Source organism: Xenopus tropicalis, chromosome 2, assembly GCF_000004195.4.
Source record: "Xenopus tropicalis strain Nigerian chromosome 2, UCB_Xtro_10.0, whole genome shotgun sequence".
In the NCBI taxonomy this organism is placed as follows: domain Eukaryota; kingdom Metazoa; phylum Chordata; class Amphibia; order Anura; family Pipidae; genus Xenopus; species Xenopus tropicalis.
The window spans coordinates 106869645-106889797 of record NC_030678.2 but is presented as its reverse complement, the minus strand read 5'-3'; the positions used below and the strand labels follow the sequence as shown (position 1 = coordinate 106889797).

The 20153-nt window shown below is 38.0% G+C and overlaps 1 protein-coding gene across 2 annotated transcripts in view; it reads right to left on the bottom strand.

The window, feature by feature from the left end:
• Nucleotides 1-20153, bottom strand: part of cfap47 (chromosome X open reading frame 22) — a 214872-nt gene that overhangs the window by 103249 nt on the left and 91470 nt on the right. For both annotated transcript variants that reach the window (XM_012957626.2, XM_012957627.2), the window contains exons 39-42: nucleotides 9261-9411; nucleotides 7575-7663; nucleotides 6230-6316; nucleotides 141-208 (exon numbers count right to left, since the gene is read on the bottom strand). In XM_012957626.2, coding sequence (XP_012813080.2) covers nucleotides 141-208; nucleotides 6230-6316; nucleotides 7575-7663; nucleotides 9261-9411 — 395 coding nt within the window. The remainder of the gene's footprint in view (nucleotides 1-140; nucleotides 209-6229; nucleotides 6317-7574; nucleotides 7664-9260; nucleotides 9412-20153) is intronic.

The following is a 20153-nucleotide window of genomic DNA, read 5'->3' as shown; positions in this document are numbered from 1 at the left end:
TATCTTCTCTAGTTTCAGTCTTTTTTATTTGCTTATAACAATTTTTTCACATAACAAATATAAATAAAACTTAAGCATCTCTATCCTAAGTTTAATAATGGATGTAGTGTTCCTCTAAATAGCTGTAAATGCAACAATACCTTGGTTATTAGAGTTTTCTTCATTATATGTTTCCCCAATTACTTTTGTAGATGCCTTTTCTAGTACACTATTAGGAAACAAAAACATTTAAATTAATAAAATACTGCAAAAGAATAAAATATATTCCTATTTTTTACTGTTTGCACATAAATCTGCAATGATAGCTAGGGTCAGTTACAGAAAAAAGTCCTCTACATTTTTATAGTTAACAATCATAGACTGGAATAGAGTCTGTTATTAGAGATCACAGTATTTAAATTAAAAATACATGTATAGTTTTGCATAACTTTCTTGCCTAAGCTAATACCATATATTACCTAAAGTTCCAATTAAAACAGATTTTAGGTGGAGTTTTGGGTTTGACGTAACAAGTGGCAGATTTATCAAAATGTGAGTTTAGAGCTTAATACACAAAAACTCACCAACATTCTATTCATTCATAAGGGATTTTTAGAAGCATATTTATCATTTGGTGAAAGTTAGAACTCACCATTTGATAAATACACTTCTAAAAATCCCATAGGAATGAACAGAACATTGGTGAGTTTTTATGTATTAAGCTCTAAACTCACATTTTGATAAATCTGCCCCTAAAAAAAACAGACACTGATTTGTCAAATTACAGGTATGGGATTTGTTATACGGAAACCCGCTATCCAGAAAGTTCCCTATTACAGAAAGGCCATCTCCCGTAGACTTCATTATAAGCAAATGATTAATATTTTTAAAAATGATTTCCTATTTCTGTGTAAAAATAAAACAATACCTTGTACTTGATCCTGACTTAATAATATATATTGATATATAATGAATCCTTATTGGCAGCAAAGCAATCCCACTGAGATGATATCATGTTTATTTTTTAGTATCAGCTATAGATAAATGTTTTATTGTGTAATTTGTCAGAGTACTTAGTGAAAAAAACTAAATCTGGAAATAACAGTGCAGTAGATCAAAAGGCTTTTATACAACAACCTTAGGCTACCCATAAACATTCTTCAGAAGACCAAGTTCATCATGCAGTAGAGTCTTGCTATTTTTTTAAAAAAAAACTGGTGTTTTCAAATTACTATTAGCAATAAACTGTCCAGCTGAAAAGAAAATAAATGTGTATATACCCAAGCTTTATTGCTTTATTTAAATGTTAAGTCACTTCAGGCATTTATTCTATTTTTTTTTAGGGTTTACACAAAGAACATTTTTTTCACCACTTCCGAATGCATTTTTCACACTTCATTAACACATTTTGAGCTGAAAGAATGAACATACATAAGTACAGAGTATTTAAAATATACACATCTGTCACCAATGTGCTGCATCCTATATACTTTGAATATTATAAAGCACCAAGTACACTTATGTGTCTATCAATGTAAAAACTGTTTTAATAGGTGTAATAGATTTGTAATTTTTAATAGCATATAATATATGGTAATGGCACAAGTCAGACAGTCAAGAAGATTCCAAGAGAATCAAGCAAACTGGACCTTTTCCTCCCAACATCCAAACAGTTTCAGCACAGTTCTAAAAGTTTTGAAAATACTTTTTGGATTTCTTTATATATGATTGGTGTGCTTTCATACCAGTTATATTTATAAGCCAAAGACTTCTCCTTTAGGCATAGACATAAGTGTCAGTTCTTTTCTCATTCCCATACTGCGCTATTTATAAACATCCACATGGGAAAATCCTTCAGTCACCTTGCATTGTGTTGAATCAAACTTATTCAGTTGCCATGAAAGCTGGTTTAATAGATGATACAAATTTGGTGGGCTTACTCATTGTAGCATTTTCACTGGATCCTCACTCCTGCAGTGCTATATTAACAACACACCATTGGCATTAACAATTTCTATCATATTTCACTGCTCCTTTTATATTTTAAAGCTCCGGACTGCATATCAAACAGTGCACAATAACATATTATTGCATTTCCCAAGCAACTGCTAAAGTTTTTTTCATCATTACTAGGCTTTCAGAAGACATTGGTTATGTCACTTTTTCTTCTCAATCTGTTTTGAAGCCCAGTGTCTGGTGAAATAGAATTAGATATTTTTGACTTTTTCCATTTTTTGTAGGCCATTAATTTGTGAGCTATACTAAGGGGGACATTTACTAATCCACGAACGCTCCGAGCGTTCGTTCGAATGCTCTTGTGCGACATTTTCGTACCTTGCGTGACTCTTTCATACTTTGCGATAAAATTTGTGCAGAGTACAAAAGTTTTGGATTCATTCGAGCTTCGTTATCGTGACTTTCCTTGGGCCCAGTTGGAACTGCAGAGTGCCATTGATTCCTATGGGAGGCTTCCAAAATCATGCACAGAAGGATCAAAGTCGGAAATGTTTTCCCGCTGTTTACAATCATTCAGTACGAAAATTTCGGATCGCTAATACGATATTAACGTGACTAATACGATTTTTTCATAAGCATTTTCGTGATATTTGCGATCTTAAGAAATTATTGTATCCAATCCGAATTTATCCCATTCTGGATTCGAACTTGTGATTTCATGAATGTGCCCCTAAGTAGCAAATTAAAGGGTTATTGCCACTGATATGTGCCACCGACACATGTGGCATTCTCTTTGTAGTAGTAATTACAAACTGTTGAATATGACATTTATGTTCAGCGAAACTGAATGCTATGCCAATATCAATGATATCTTCCACTATAACATTTGACTCATCAGACTCTGGGATAGATGAAAATAAACATTAAGATAATCAGGATTTTGTTCTACCATGCCACCTGGCAAATTTACATAAGTAAAGGGTCTTCACCTCTCTGCCCAAAATCATCTTGCAAAAAATGTTTAAAGTTATGCAAATGATAATGTGGTTGAAAATGTTTTAGAGTCCTTATTAGCTAAAGGCGAAGTATTTGCTGAACAAGAAGTAGGTTTTTCATCTGTGAAGAACAAATCAACCTATACGCAAGTGTTGAGGGAAAGCTAGCCTGGTGAATACAATAGTGTAAAGTGAGGCACTGTTTGAAACCCAACCAAAGCTCCACCACATCTGTATTTGGTATTAAAAAAAATGAAGAAGGACAAGTATAGCCCGGAGTGCACACATAAGGGTGCTTTTTGCTTTGTTGCATACATTTGTATTTTAACATAGTGCACCAATGTGGATTTGCACAATACTGTGTCTGATATCCTGTTAATGAATTGTTAATGTTGTGCAGGCTGAAATAGTATGAGTTACTTTTAATGTTAGTTTTTTTACAATGTTTATTCAAATAAAAGGTATGATACAATCTGCAAAGCAATGATTTTAATTCATTTTAAGTACCAGGTAAAAAACCAGGTTTAACCAGGTTAAACACCACATGTCATGAGACTGTAATTATCTGTAGGAAGATGGCACTGCATACGACTCAGGGATAGATGCTAGAAGCTGTGTCCATAACTAATGAATTTTCTTCTTACCTACTTCAGTTTCATATGTTGTTTGTACAGTACTTATTTGTTCTTTTAACTAACTCTACTAGCTGGTTGATATCACCTAGTTCTAGCAGAGTTTCCAGTGTAGCTAGGATATTTTAATGTTTTTCTCACTAGACTCAACGCGCAGCCATCTTTTGGCACAATACATACAATTGAGACACTAGAGGTTTAATTTACCACCCAAGTGCAAAGATCTAAAATGGACAAAATATGGACAAAAATTGACAAAACTGTACTCAGAACTGTACTTAAACTGTGCATTATAGTTCTTGTTCATAAATAAGGATTTAGATTTAAATACTTGTACAGGGTCAAAAAATGCTGACACTATGATTTGAATAATATGCCATAGTCATTTCACTATAAGCCAACTACACCTACCATCAACTGATTGTAAACATAAATTAAATAATCTTTATAAAATGTGGTGTAACAGTTACAGTATGATATACACACTGTATTTAAGGAAAAAAACTCTAGTTTATCTCTAAAATGTTATAAATGTGAAGAGAAATTGCAACATTTATCTCCAGAGAAAGAGGCAGAGAGATAGAGAGAGCATAAGCCTAAACATTGTGATCTTTAAAAGATCATCTAAAATAACACTGACAAATGCAGAAACATATACGTTTAAAATGTGCTAAAATAACAAAAACTGAATTGGATTCAACACAAGCCAAGAGGCTTTTTTCTCATATCTATTTTAAGCACTGACTTGGGACAGATGCAGAATGAGTGCAGTTACATTACTGTTCTCTGTATAACACTTCAAGCGGTATCTTCCATGAACAACAATGATTTTCTTTAGAATTACAATGGCAATAAAATCATGATACCCCTGTTACAAGCTCCACATTTCAGATGCAGAACCCTTTGTTTGGCTCTCCAACACAACTGTATACATAGGAATGCAGTAGCTGCCAACAAGATATTCATAACAGCAATCGCTTCACTAATAAAAAATGTGGCTCAGTTGTGAAGTCTATTAGTGTTTCAGAAAAATACAAAGCAGTTAAGCTATTTTTTATTTGTCTAACTTAGCCAGGTAAGTATGGAAAACAATGGTATTTTTATTTATGTACATTAAAAAAGCATAGTTTTACATGAATACAATAAACATTTATTAAAACACAGAGCATACTATACTTTGCCCAAGCTGCATCAAATATTCTCACCTACCTCCTCAGAATGTCACAGATATCATACTGAAAACACCACATGAATACATATGGTATGGGATTACTCAGCTTTAACCACATACTGGGCTAAGGTTTAGAGTTAGAACTCCCAAGAACACAAGTACATGCCTGTTAAGTGTGGTTCTAAAGAATGGCACACGCAATTCCAAAGGTTATTTGCTAGCAAATATTTATTTTAAGCTAAGAAATTAATAACATGAAAATGGAAAGGATTACTACCTCCCAAGTACACACAATGGTTTTCTGAAGTTAATCACCTATGTACACTAGAAAGCTTAATATAGTTACATAGTTACATTGGGCTGAAAAAAGACCAGAGTCCATCAAGTTCAACCCTTCCAAGTAAACACAGCATACACAAACCTATACTGACCTATCTATACACTCACATACATAAACCATATATACCAACATCAGTACTAACTGTATATTTTCGTATCACAATAGCCTTGGATACTATGCTTGTTCAAGAACTCATCCAAACCCCTCTTAAAGGCATTAACAGAATCTGCCATTACAACATCACTAGGACGGGCATTCCACAACCTCATTGCCCTCACCATGAGAAACCACCTACGTTGCTTCAAATGGAAGCTGTGTTCCTCTAATCTAGGAACCTTTGGTGCGCTGATACATAAACCTATTTTAAGTAATTATTGTTTATTATTTATTTTATATTATTTCTTAATTATTAGCATTTGTATTCTGCCCCAGGCTATCAAGGTTCTCCTTGAGGTGAGCAATATCGAACTGATCCAAATCATTCAGCCCTTGGATCACATTGACATGATTTTTAAATCTGTCTGATCGACATCTGGCCAATTTTTATCAGATAGATAAGATAACGGTCGGCCAGACTTATCTCAATGCCCCATACAAAGTACCACATCAATTTTAGGCCAGATGTTTGTCAGGTAGGCCCATTGGGAGTGCCCATACATGGGCAGATAAGCTGCAAAATTGGTCTGAAGGAGCAATGTATGACCATCTTATTTCCCCACATCCTAAGGCTCAGAGTTTAATGCAAGCCCTACCTCATCTTGATGTCTGTTTTCTATAGTGGGTGATGTACTGATCCTCTGGAAAGCAGATAATTGTCAGAATTCATTATTTCACCATGTGGAGGGAAAGGCTGTACCCCTGCATAAGCCTAAGGGCAGCTGGGGAACTGGTCCCTGCAGCATGGAGAAGCTATTGTGACTTTCTTTCATTCTGTGGAATCAGAATGTCTTTATAAAACAACATACATTTATTTTTATTTCTTAAAAGGTGTTCATGACAAGAGGGCTGCTAAAACTGAAGATGATATCTATTTTCTGGATATTTACACAGCAAGGCCTGATATGAAGCAATATATTATACACTAAATATTTTTATAATTCAATAGTAACCAATAATGATTTTATAAGGAGAACACTTTTTACATAAAAAATCATACCTGTGAGCCTGTTCCTGCTTTAGATGGTTGATTTCATTCAGGTGATCAGGAAAAGATAAATGACTTGTAGATTCTACTAAAATAACCCTGGCAGGAAATGAAAATGAACATTTTAGAAATCTCAAAAAGTCTATTTTGATAAATTGCTTCTTTTATAACTTTTTTATAACATAGAAAGTAATAATTTAAAAGCCATGTGGATGAGAAAGGAAATATATGGCACTGAAAAATATGAAAAAATATGAATATGAAGAAAGCAACAAAGAAGCATTATGTAAGATCTCTCTCTACCAGGAATAATGCATCAGAAGAGGGGACTATAAATGGATTAGAGACAGAGAGAGTGACAAAGAAGAAGGATGCTTAAAAAATACATATGTTCAGTCTCAGTATTTTATTTATGTTTGTTTAGAAAAGTATACAGGAAAGCTGCATATTTTTAATTGTCTACATGTTTTCTACAGTGTAAAACCAAGCAAATCTGAGTCAAATTATTTTATCTCAGTAGCTATTGAACTATAAATGTTAAAATGTTTTGATCTTCTTACAAAATGGTTACTGGTATAAACTGTTCTGCTGCCATACTTTTATACTACTCAGTTGTGTACATTGTCGATAGGTTAGATATTAGAAAAGGTTTATCACAAAACACAATAAAGATAATTGGTAAATGTAGCTTGGATGCAGCCAACCTTTGACAATTTGATTATAAGGAAATGTAACTTCCACATGGTATGAAAAATGCTGGCAGTTTAAAATTAGAAAATTAGGAGATATGTTCTTGAAGTATTGTTGAAGGCTGATGTTTCTGGCAGACTTTAATATTGCAGAAAGGGTCTTGCTTGTTAGAAAAAAAATTAAGCTTGCCGAAAATAACAGCCCTACGCCTCGTCTGGCATTAGCCTTAAATGGCACCCAAAGAGCTGCACTTCACTTTAAATACAATGATGCTATGCCATGATGGCTGTCACATGGGGCACCAGGGCCACAAGAAGCTATAAAGCTCAGTGTTTATCTGCCTAAGGCAAAGCTCTGTTGTGTTGGATGGTGCATTGCTCTGCACCTTGCTAAGTGCATGTGTAGCTTGCACAACAAATCTCACAGACACATAGGCTCCCTAGATAGGCCCTAAGAGTGCAAAACTGCAACCCTAAAAGCTCTAACACTGGCACCAGAAGGTCTTATAAATGATCATCTACTTCTCTTAATAAGATTAGGAGAGTTCCAGAAATGGGCTTCAGTGTAAATAATAACAGGATCACAAAAAAGTATAAAGAGCAGTTAGGATATTTAAGGTTACATATTTTGGGGACAACACTTTTAAACAAAGTCACAGTTATGTTACCTGAACTTGCCACGAGTTTTAATTGGGGCTTGAACTGCTAAATCAATCGTTTTCAGCTCATACAATGGTGATTCGTGCTTATACAGCCCCTTAAATTAAAGGAAATTGTATTTTTAAAACAAAAATGTATTTATGTTGCACCACAAACAATACTTGTTAATTGGCCTATTTTTAGCAGCTATCTAAAACAGCTGGATTCATTCCTTTTTAAACAGTAAACCACAATTACACTCTGCCCTGTAAAAGCACTTCCTAAATGTGAAAGGCCATTAAGCTCTTTTTTACTGTCATGGTAGTATCATGGTAGTTTCAATAAGCAAAGCAGCAGAAGGCCAAAGAAATAGCACCTGTCAAGATATTGATTTTTAGCATATTTTACTGATGACAAGTAATGAATTCAAGTTCCTCTCATCAGAACGCTTCATACTTTATCTCTACATTCATTTTTCTCATGCACAATGTGATTGCATTTTTATGGAATTGTAGTTATCACCACTTGCTAAATGAGGTCCAACTGATCGGATCTGTGAACTACAGAATACATCCATTTACTTCAGGTGGAATTTGATGCATTTCCTCAGTAAGCAACTGAATCCAGTCTCATTCAGCCAGGTTACAGATTTGATGATATGTTCCACAGACTGAGTTTAAAAATGACAAAAGACAATACAGATGTGGTTTTTCTGTATAAGGGGTATTTCTGTAATATGGATCACCATACCTTAAGTCTACTTAAAAGTAATTTAAACATTAGATAAACCCATAAGGATTGAGTAGCATGTTATCGTGTTGGAAGTCTAATAAGTTGGACAGATATGGCCACTAACTCAACTCATGTTAAATTGAAAGCCCCTCCATCCCATAACACAATGCCAAGCAGAAAGCACCCTGCATAGAGCAGTGTACGATTTTTTTTTTTAATTTCACTGCAAAACCTAATGGAATTTTTGTTTAAGGAATACAATAGTTCCCTTACATTAGAAGTGCCAATATCTTATGGTTTAATAAGAGGGGTCATTTATGACTAGGAGGCAGTGTGCAAAAAATGTTCAATCCACTATTTTTTGCACTTTGCCTCTCTACTTGAATGCTGCAAGTATCTTTGCTCTGTTTCAAAGCTCAGAGACCGGGGCCACCCCCATGAATATAGTGCTGTCTGCTTTCGGCAGACAGAAAGTGGAGGTATGTAGGCGTTTCCCTCCTACCTTCTAACTTACATGGTGACAGATGCAGGCCACAATAGGGCCCTATACTTACAGCCTGCCCTATGGCAGACAATAAGGGCAGGGCTGACTTGCACCTGCCAAATGCTGTACTTTACGCTGGATTTTTATATTCAGCAAGAGGTGAAAAGCTCAGCATTTGCCAATGTTGCCAAACATGAGGGGCAGTAAATGGGCATCCCCTATCCTGCCCTTAACTTAGTTTGGCAAATAACCTGCAGCAGCTGTAACGTAAAGGTCTACTGATGCACTTAAACAACTTTTTAATTTGATGTAAGATATAGAATGCATCCTATGTGAATGAGTACTAAGGGGTGTGATTTTGCACCATTTAGTGGTCTTGCAGTAGCATTGGGGCTGTAATAAATGAGCCCCATGGCCATTACATTCAAATACTTAAAACAATTATTTTATAACTTCCCATAATATACTATATTTCTTACTACACCAACAAAATACTTACTGTAGGAACAACACCAGTTATATGTGGCTGAAGTGAAAATGCCATTGTTGTTCCATTAATGCCATTAGCAGAACTGGAAACCAGTATTAGAGTTGCTTCTGCAGGATCTAAGTACCGACTTTTGTACTCAAGAGTTAGTGTTACTTGGTTCCTGTGGGAAAAAAGGTATAAATTATGTTGCAGACATATTGTTTCCAAGCACCTGCACAATGATTATGCAGTCAATCACCCTGGCAGTGAAAAGCTGCTTTTGTACTAGAATCACAAATCATTAAACAAAAAAAATGACATAATTCAAAATTCCTGGACTCATTATTTGCTACAATTTATCACTTAATTACTTGACTACATCACAACATTATTTAAAAAGAAAGAGGAGCACAACCTGATTATGACTGATCATTATGATTCATTCTAAAGGAGTAGTGTAAGACTGAACTTTCTAATATATTATGTTTTATTTTTAGGTTCAATCCCAAGTTAAATGACTTAGTTGCAACCTCCCACTCTCTTGGGGAGAGGAGCAGTGCTAAGAACATTCCAGTTGAAAACAAAACTACCAACCCACCCCACTGTCCCTGTGCTGTGTTCTATTTTTTTGTTTTGTTTTGTTTAATAGTGTCTATTTAATTCAGGAGTGAGGATTACTGTGCATTGGCTACAGGAAACACGGATTAGATATTACTTAAAAATTATTTTATCCACTCCAGATCTGGGCCACATTATGAAATTAAAAAAGCAAAAGCAATATTTGTGTGTGAACGTGTGTTGTCAGAGGCTTCAGCTGAACAGTATAGTACAGTAAAAGACATCTCGAACAGAAGAAGGACAATGTAACAAATAAAAACTAAAAAAAAATATGTATCAAGAAATGTACTTTATTAAAAGTAAACATGACTTTTAAAAGTATATTTTAAACATCTAGCTCAGCGTTTTTCAACCACTGTTCCGCGGCACACTAGTGTGCCGCGAGATGTTGCCTGGTGTGCCGTAGGTGAAGACAAGACTCCCCCGGTCCCCTCTGGGACACCTTCCACTTCCTGGCTCCCTGATGCCCGGAAATCGTCACTCCGGCATCGGATCCAGGAGGGCGGAGCAACCAGAGAGGAGAGGCAGCACTATCCTCCCCTGGCACAACCCGACCGGGGGGAGCAACTGCCCAGGCCCTGCCCCGACAGACCAGATCCACCAGGGGCCAGGCCCATGCACAGCCACCCTACTCCCCACCGGAGGACAATCCCGGGACACCCATGGATGCCGCAGCCTGACATGTAAGAAAACAATTAATAATAATATATATATAATATAAAATTTTTGTGTGTATAAAAAAAAAAAAAAAAATCAGTGGGGGGGTGGGTTTGTGGAGAAAATGTCCCGGAAAATACTTTCTTTGTGTTTATTTGATTCCTATTCAAGAGAATTACTTTATATATAGTCAATATAGGCACAGAGTTAAATTTTTTAACATTTTCTAATGGTGGTGTGCCTCGTGATTTTTTTCATGAAACAAGTGTGCCTTTGCCCAAAAAAGGTTGAAAAACACTGATCTAGCTTGTCTTTTAACAAACTCTGTAATTTAAAAAGTAACGTGTGTCGATATACTTTCCAATCAATATACCTAAAGGCATTCTGAGGAGATGTCATGTGTTTATACAGTATCTTGAGTGTATAGGACATTGCTTCATTCATTCAGTCAAGGATAGAGTGAAATAAGTGTAAAGAGTCAAATCACTGATTCTGTAATCTGAAATTTAATGGGGCACTGAAGCCAATTTCAAATGTTTTGCTTCTGTCCTGCTGGAAACTAACCAAATGGAAATTCTGAACATCAAAAAGCAGTTAACAGTAATAAAGGGCTTGCAATGCAACAATTCTGCATGCACCAGAAACATTTCACCTAATTTTTCTACCATTTATTCGGCTATATTAGCAATGGCTTTCTGTAATGACAGTTACATTTATAATAGGTTTTCTTCCAAAAGAAAATTATACTTGGCAAGTTTCAAGGCCAAAAAATAAACAGAACAAACTTACAGGGTTGGGGTGGCAACTGTTATTTTAAATTACTTAATTAATAGTCCAATGATCTAAGCCACTCCTGCACCTTTATCATGTACCTTATGGAATGCACATTTAGTTTGCAACAAACTACCTACTGTGCATGAATATCCAGGGGCTTCCTGTTTCTAGGCATCACCAAAACATTAATCACCCCTACCAAAACAGTTGTGGCCCTTTCCTTAGTGGCCTTCAGTTCATCCACACCCCCAGATCTGGCAACAGACAAGGGGGAGGAGTTGGTATTTTACTATAGCACTGTTTATTTCAGCCCATTGATCAAATACCTTCCCTCACCTTTTATTCTTTTGAGGTCCTGCAATTAGGCTCTACTCCCCTTTTGCTCTATGGGCTGCAGTTATTTATCACCCTCCAGGACCTGCATCCCAAACTGTAGATGATTTTTCAGCTTGGCTCCTACCCTTCCTCTCTTTAGATATCACTGCTATCATTATAGGTGACTTCAATATCACCACTGACAGTGAAGGGTCACCTACCTCTAAGCTACTCAATCTTACCTCATCCTATGGGCTCAAACAATGAGTCTCTTCCCCCACGCACCAGGATGTCCAAACTCTTGACATCATCTTTACTCACCTCTGCTCTCTAACTAACCTCTTAAATGCTGCTTTCTGTCTCTCTGATCACCATCGCCTTACACTCAAACTCCACCTCTCACATACATTCCTCCATCCCACCACCAGATGCAAGAACCTTCATCACATTAGTCTTCAACACTTCTCGTCCACTCTACAGCCTTCACTTTCCCTTTGCTTTCCTTTTACAATGACATTGTCAGGTGCAGCCACAGGTGGGTGGCTGGCACGTAGGTATGATGAGAGATGATTTATTATAGGGAGTGAATAAAGCAATAAACAAATATGAAAGTCCTTACAACAGGCCAGGCAGAAACAACACAAGTCCATATAGCAGGCAGAGGGTCTGGACTGGCAGCGAGCAAAGAGATTCCGATAAACAGGCTGTGGTCAGGTGCAGGCTGAAGACAGAGAGAAATCAAATACGCAGTCCAAGGTCAATACCAGGAGATCCAACCGAGGTCAGGAGCAGTAGCAGAGGAACAAGGTAAAGAACACGGAACCAGGCAGGAACACAGGCAGGAATCAAGCAGGAAACATGGGCAGGAACAAACCACAGGTACAGGTGCTGGATCAAGCTATAAGGCTTTAGGCTAATGCCAGACGAGGCGTATGAAAATCGCTTGCCGAAAATTTCGCCCTACGCCTCCTACATGTGCCTGCACCGGAATGAATGGAATACGCTCGGGTGCAGTCACATGTAGCTGGTGTACGCATAAAAACGCAAGAGAATGCAAAGTCTCGTGTTTTTATGCGTATATTGGCTACATGTGTCTGCACCCGAGCATATCTCATTTATTCTGGTGCAGGCACATGTAGGAGGCGTAGGGCGGAATTTTCAGCAAGCGCCAAAAATATTCGCCCTACGCCTCGTCTGGCATTAGCCTTAAGGCTGATACCACACGAGGCGTAGGGCTGATATTTTCGGCAAGTGGAAAAACGCTTGGCGAAAATTCAGCCCTACGCCTGCTACTTGTGCCTGCACCCGAATGAATGGAATACGCTCGGGTGCAGGCACATGTAGCCAATATACGCATGAAAACTCGAGACTTTGCATTCTCTCGCGTTTTCATGCGTATATCGGCTACATGTGCCTGCACCCGAGTGTATTCCATTCATTCATCCAACAAGGAGTTGCTTGTAACAAGCTTAGAAAAACCCATTGATTGCCAGATTGCAAACACCTGGGCTTACTGAGGGAGGAGGAGGTGAGCATGAACAAATAGCAACTAAAGAGTATTTAACAATATGTGTAGGATTGGATCCCCAAGGTCTGCAGTGGCTCAACAAGGCAATGCAGGACCAATCTGACGTACAATCCAGAGTTTAAGCACAGGCAGGTCCTGACAGACACAATCACTGCTGTTTTGGACACCTCTCTGCACACCACCTATATTGTGCCAATAAGCAACCCTGGCACAATAAACACACAAAACAACTCTGAATGCAGTCCCAAAGGCTTAAACAATGTTGGAGAAAAAGACAAATCCAACACTAACTTCCACCATTACAAAAATGCATTAAATAAACTTCAGGAATGCTTTATCCTCTGCAAAGCAGATCTACTTCTCCACTCCCATATCCAAACAGTCTCACAATCCCAAGTCACTTCTGAGGACTTTGCCAGTTATTTTCTAGACAAAATTAAAAAAAAAATCTGAACTCAAGGTACAGTACTCTAACATCCATTCCCTCAGCTGATGCTTCTGTTACATCCTTTTTCCACACTAACAGAGGAGACAGTCCCTTTTCTCCTGTGTAAATTTCATCTTAACACCTGCTCTCTTGATTCTATTCCTTCTCATCTCATTCCTCCTCTTTCACCTATATTCACTCTGACTCTCACTTTTCTCTTTCTCTTTCCAATGGCACATTCCAACACTCATTCAAACACATGCTCATTAAACCGTACCTGGATCCTGCACACTCCTCCAGCTATCTGCCAATCACTCTCCTTCCTTTTTCCACAAAACTACTATAACAGCACATACACAATAAACTCTCACACTATCTAAAATCTAATTCCTTTACTCCCACTACAATCTGGCTTCCACTTCCACTGACTTACTTGCTGCTAAATCAAATGCCCACTATTCTCTCCTAATTTTGCTTAACCTGCAAGCTTTTGACACTTTTGGTCATTCTCTCTTCCTCCATATTCTATCCTAACTGGGGATTCAAGAAACTGCTCTATCTTGAATCTCTTCCTATCTTTCTAATAGTTCCTTTGTGTCTCCCATACACCCTCCACCCCTTCATTCAAGCATATAACTTAAGCTCTTAGCAACCTGAACACCAACCAACCCCCCCCCCCCCCACTCTCTGCTCACGTACTCTCTAACTATTCATCTCTTACTCCACTTACCATCATCACTAACCAGAAGAAACTGTACAGCTGGTCACACTGGTTACCCTCACTGTATGTCTCACTTCCTTTCCCTCTTAGTATGTAAGCTCTCACAAGCAAGGGCCTCCTCTTCTGTCTCCTAACAATATCTAAATGTAGCTGTAAATAATTTTTGAAATAATGATTGTCTGTATATGTTAACTGCTTGGTTCTGTATTTGTATCCTTTCACTTTGTAAAGCACTGCGTGAAATGATGTGATAATAATAATAATAACAATTTATACTATTTTTATATTTAGACCATAATTAGAATAAATTAATAAGTAACACTATAGTAGCTTCAGTCTGGGCATTTGAGTTTCAACATTTTTACATCTGAGTGTTACTTTCGGTATTTAAAAGAAGGAACAATAGGAGTTAGGGTGAAGAGGGAACAACAACATATTACAAAAATTAAATGCAGTATAGCATTCTTGTAACAGAAGGTAATGCTTCACACTATGCACATTGCCAAGTGACACTTTCTTTTAAGGAATTATGGCTGAGCAAATGCATTCAAGCACCACTGGTGCCAGATTATTACTTTTCTTTTTGGCTTCAGTGTTAGTGCAAAACGACTTTGTAAACAGATGCATCAACATGATGTCAAGTACATTCACTGCATCTCTCGGATCATAGAATTAGGGTTCCAAAGATTAGATTATCCTATTTACATTCAATTAACAAAAACCATGCTATTTGTGTAATAAATGTGTATATAAAAACAGCTTCCCTGTTTAGGTAGGTACTGCCCAGGACTTTAGCAGAAAAAAAACTCTCTTTCGGTATTCAGATTGTGAGTACAGCACTGCAAAGCAGCTGAACCCATGTATGTATGTATACTCATATACCATGCAGCTGAAGAAGTAAACACCACAATGTGGAGCACAGCCATGGGGCATTTGGTAGTTAAATGGCCCTATGCAAACAAACTTTGAAGGTACAAAATATACAAAGGGGCTAGGCAAGAAAACCTTGTTAATTGAATTATAGTTTTAAAACTTGTACATGGCTAGATCTATTAGAGTTTGCAATGCACAATACAAAGCTATCTACACATACATTTTTTTTTTTTCTATACATTGCACCAAGTGGAAAAGTACTGGTTTAGTCTGCTCTGATGAACTAAGCTCAACTGTGAGTAACCTGCAAAGTACAGGGTACCCAAATACAGGGGGAACTAATGGTGTTGCTTCCAGAGTCACATTAGCCGATTCTACCTAAACATGTAACTGGCTTGGGTCCAGTTAAACTTAAAGTGATACTAACACAAAAAAACTACTTTTCAAAATATTAGTACATAAAAAGTTACGTATAGGTAATGTTGGTCTGCTTTTGTAAGTAGTTGTTTCTTAAAGTTCCTAAACCTGACTGTTTTGCCAACTGACTGTCCCTTCTCAGCCTGTCAGTTATAGTTTTTAATGCTATTGGCCTACTGTTGCACAAATATGGCAGCCTCCTCCGAGGATCAAGGGGGACCAGATAGGTAATGTAAAAACATCTGGCAATGCCTTTATGGCCTTTATATATGCCTTTATATGTGAAAATTATAGGTTTAACTGTCCCAGAGAAAAACTATAAAATCAGAGAAAGACACAGTCAGCAGATGAGGCCTGTGTAGAAAGACAAATAATTACCCATGAGAAGATTTTTATAGCCCGCTACTTAGCCTCAATTCAAAGCTCTATCTACACTGTGACCTTGGGTTGCAAGAAGCATTGGAAAAGCATGATGGGTCAATGTATTATCTTTCCTTAAAGTCAGGGGCGTTTGGGCCCCTCTTGCCGCCTCCTGGATGCCGCCCCCCCCCCCCCGCTCCCCAGCGCTTACCTCTCCAGCGCAGGAGCGGGTCCGGGGGCGGTCTTATCGCTAGTGCAGAGAGCGCAATTGTTAAAGTTACCAGGAGCAGCTTTTTGCCGCCCTTTGTAACTGGGGCGCTTCTGCAGAAGCGCCCCTGCTTAAAGTGATATATTATATCTCTGTACTGGCAAATCTAAAGCCAGGATCAGATAAAGATGCCCTATTTGAAGTTGTCTGAAACAGGCACTGAGAGAAGAGGTAGGCATATTGCATTTTCAAGACAAATAAAGCCCCTGTAACTCAAAAGATATTACCAGTCTGAAGTAGAAAGACTGTAAAGGTGACCATACATTGAAAGATCCCTTCATTTGGTGCAGAGCACATTCACAGCACTTCACAAGTTCAGTTATGAGTAGATCTTATAAAATTTCTGTTTATGCTAATTGTAACACAAGCTGTGGAATTTATTATGTGGGTTGAACTATGGGACCACTTAAGAATTATATGCAAGAGCACTTTACTTTATTGTATCAGGGATTGAAGACTCATCTGTATCTTACCCCATATGTAATAAAAGGCACTAAGTTTGTCCAGAAGCAGTAACCCATGACAACCAATAAGATGTTTCCTTTTAAACAGGTGAGCAGTATTGGTTACTGTATCTGGGCAAACTGAGTATTTTATTACATAATCATTAAACAATGTTGCAATAGTAATATGTCCTTTTTAAGAATACAAGTTATAGATAGAATTTTGCCATCTAAGAAAGGAGGTGATACAAAAGAGTCCTAAGATCTGAAGGGGATCTTTACATTATAAACATGACAACTATTAGGTTTAATATCAAATGTTGCTCTGTATAATTTTAATGATGGTGTTTATAATTTTGGCTAAATCTGTCCATTTGTTTAATGAATGTTATTGATTAAATTAATCTAACAAAACATGTGAATCATTTGATGTCACTTCTGTTTCCTTCCCTTTATAGTTTGAAATGTGTATTTTTTAAAATTAAGCTTCTAAGTGCCAAACACACAAAATACCTAAGGCAATGAATTGTATCTTTTAAATGGCTTTATAAAATTTAGTTTAAATTAAAATGTAAGTCTTTCATTTAGAGTTCAAAGGTTTACTGTATTGTGCTTCTAACGTTTGGCCTTCAGGCAATTGCTGCTATACAGGCCTTTAGACTGAAAACCACATCAGCAAAAAGGCAATTGTAAAAATAGCCCTATAAATAATGGGCTGATAAGTTGCCGACCCAACCCATCTGCAACTTTTATCAGCCTGTGTATGGCCACCTTTAGAGCTTTCCAGGATATGGTGTTATTGGGAATAACAAGTACCCAGTGGCAATATGTGTTCCAGTATGATTGCCGGTGTTACTCAGTGTGGATCTTGTCACGTGTATGTGATCCTGGAGCAGCAGTTCCATGCAGAATATACTTGTGAGAGATGCAGGTGGGTTTTCCTCTTGGAATCTGAAGTGCAGAATCTAAGGGGGGAACTGGCAGCACTGAGGACAGCTGCAAACATGGGGGAGAACAGGAGGCTCACTGAGCAACCACTGGCAGGGACCAGTGTAGTGGGGGGGAGAAGGGTCAGTGGAGGTTAATGAGAGAGACAAGTTTGTGACAGTCAAGAGGGGAAGTAGGGGACAGAAGGGTAGGGGGGCTGGTCCACAGCTTGTACAAACCAACAGATTTGCTGTTTAGGTGAAGAGCAGGCTGACTCTCAGAGCACCCTGGGAACCAGCACCTCTAAAAGAAGTGGGGGGAGTAGTTCTAGGAAGGGAAGGCAGGCTATAAATGTATTAGAAAGGTGGATAGGGTAATTTGTTGCAAAGACCCTACATGCCGAACTGTGTGTTGCTTGCCTGGTGCTAGGGTTCGGCATGTGGTGGACCGAGTGGACAAATTATTGGGAGGGGCTGGGCAAGACCCGGCGGTCTTGGTACACATAGGTACCAATGAAAAAAACAGCAATCCGGAAGGCAAAGATAGAAAATGAGGAGCGCAACGCGGCAGAGGCCAAGACTAACCCCAAAAAGTTTTTTAAGTATATTAATAGTAAAAAGATGCAGGTTGAGGGTGTGGCCCCATTGAGTTATAGTAACAATATGGTTACAGCGGATACAGAAAAGGCAGATGTGCTAAACCAGTTCTTTTCTTCTGTGTATACAGTAGAGGAGCCAGTCAGTGGTTGACACAGGATATGGTGCTTAAAGGTTTGCACAAGATTAATGTGAACAAGGCACCAGGGCCAGATGGAATACACCCTCGGGTACTGAGAGAGCTATGGTCAGTTTTACAGTGGTCACTGTTTCTGATATTCTCGGACTTGCTTTCATCTGGTATGGTACCTAGGGATTGGAAGAAGGCGAATGTAATTCCTATATTTAAAAAGGGAGTAAGATCTCAGCCTGGCAATTATAGGCCAGTAAGTTTGACATCCATGGTAGGCGAGTTATTTGAAGGCTTGTTAAGGGATCACATTCAAAATTATGTAGTGGAGAATGGCATTATGAGCAGTAATCAGCATGGCTTTATGAAGGACTGGTCATGTCAGACCAATTTAATTGCTCTTTATGATGAGGTTAGTAAGAAGCTGGACAGTGGGGATGCAGTAGATATAATCTATTTGGATTTTGCCAAAGCATTTGATACCGTTCCCCACAAACGACTGCTTTCTTAACTAAGGTCTATTGGTCTTAGTGAAGTAGTTTGCATGTGGATAGAAAACTGCCTACAGGATCGGGTACAGAGGGTGGTTGTTAATGGTACATTCTCTACTTGGAGTAAGGTTCTCAGTGGGGTCCCTCAGGGTTCTGCACTGTGTCCACTTTTGTTTAACTTGTTCATAAATGACTTAGGGGAGGGTATTATGAGTAATGTATCAGTGTTTGCTGCAGACCACTCAATTCTATCCAGGATGTGGCATCCTTGCAGCAAGATCTTGACAAACTGGCAATTTGGGTGGCTAAGTGGCAGCTGAGATTTAATGTGGATAAATGTAAGGTCATGCACCTGGGATGTAATAATATGCAAGCCACTTATACCCTTAATGGGACTGCACTAGGCAAATCCATAATGGAGAAGCACCCTGGAGTCCTTGTATATAATAAACTAGCAATGCCAGGCAGCAACTGCTAGGGCAAACAAGGTTTTGAGCTGTATTAACCCTTTTACTGCCAGCCGTTTTGGTCAAAGCGGAACTTGTATTGCCAGACAGTTTTTGAACATTTTGCACTGTTTCACTTTAGGGGCCTTTCCTCGGGGGGACTTTTAGTTTACCCAGGAAAACAATATATCGTTTTTTTCAGAACAACCTAAGCTTTCAAAATATGGTAGAATTTTGTGTAATTCCAATTCTGTAACAAGATATAGGCTTCTAAATGTCACACATACTAGAAACAAAAATTATTTTATGCACTAATATACAACTGATTTGGAAAGTCCCATGTCTCCTGAACGTGCCAATACCAAATATATATAGTTTTATGGAGATTTCTCACTTGTATAGGTCAAAAACTCCCAGCAGTACACTACCAAATTTCCAAAGCACTGCTCCAGAAAGCTGCATACTTCAGATTTCAAGGCCAAAAATTCCACTAACAGAAGGTTTATCCCAGAAAATTGTACATTTTTGAAAAGAACAGATTCTGGGGAATCCAGAATAGGCACAACTGTCTGTCTACTCTAGTTATTGGTTTTTATCAAAATTTTTGATTTTTTTAAAAAATCGCTTCAAAGCTTCCAGTCTATGGTATCTTATCTCCTACAGGTCATAAAGTAACCAAATAAAACACCCTAAATATGAACGCCAGGGGTCCACTGAACAGTTTGATGCCCAATATGTATAGGTTTACTTAAGTATGTGGCATGTACGGGCCCCAATGTGAACATACCCCCATATGATCTATCATTTCTGTCATTTCAGCTCCAGCAAAATCAACACATTTACATCATTTATGTGGGATAAAGCTAGTAAAAAGTACGCTCACCCCAGAAAGTCATATATTTTTGGAATTACACATTCCCCCGAATCTAAAA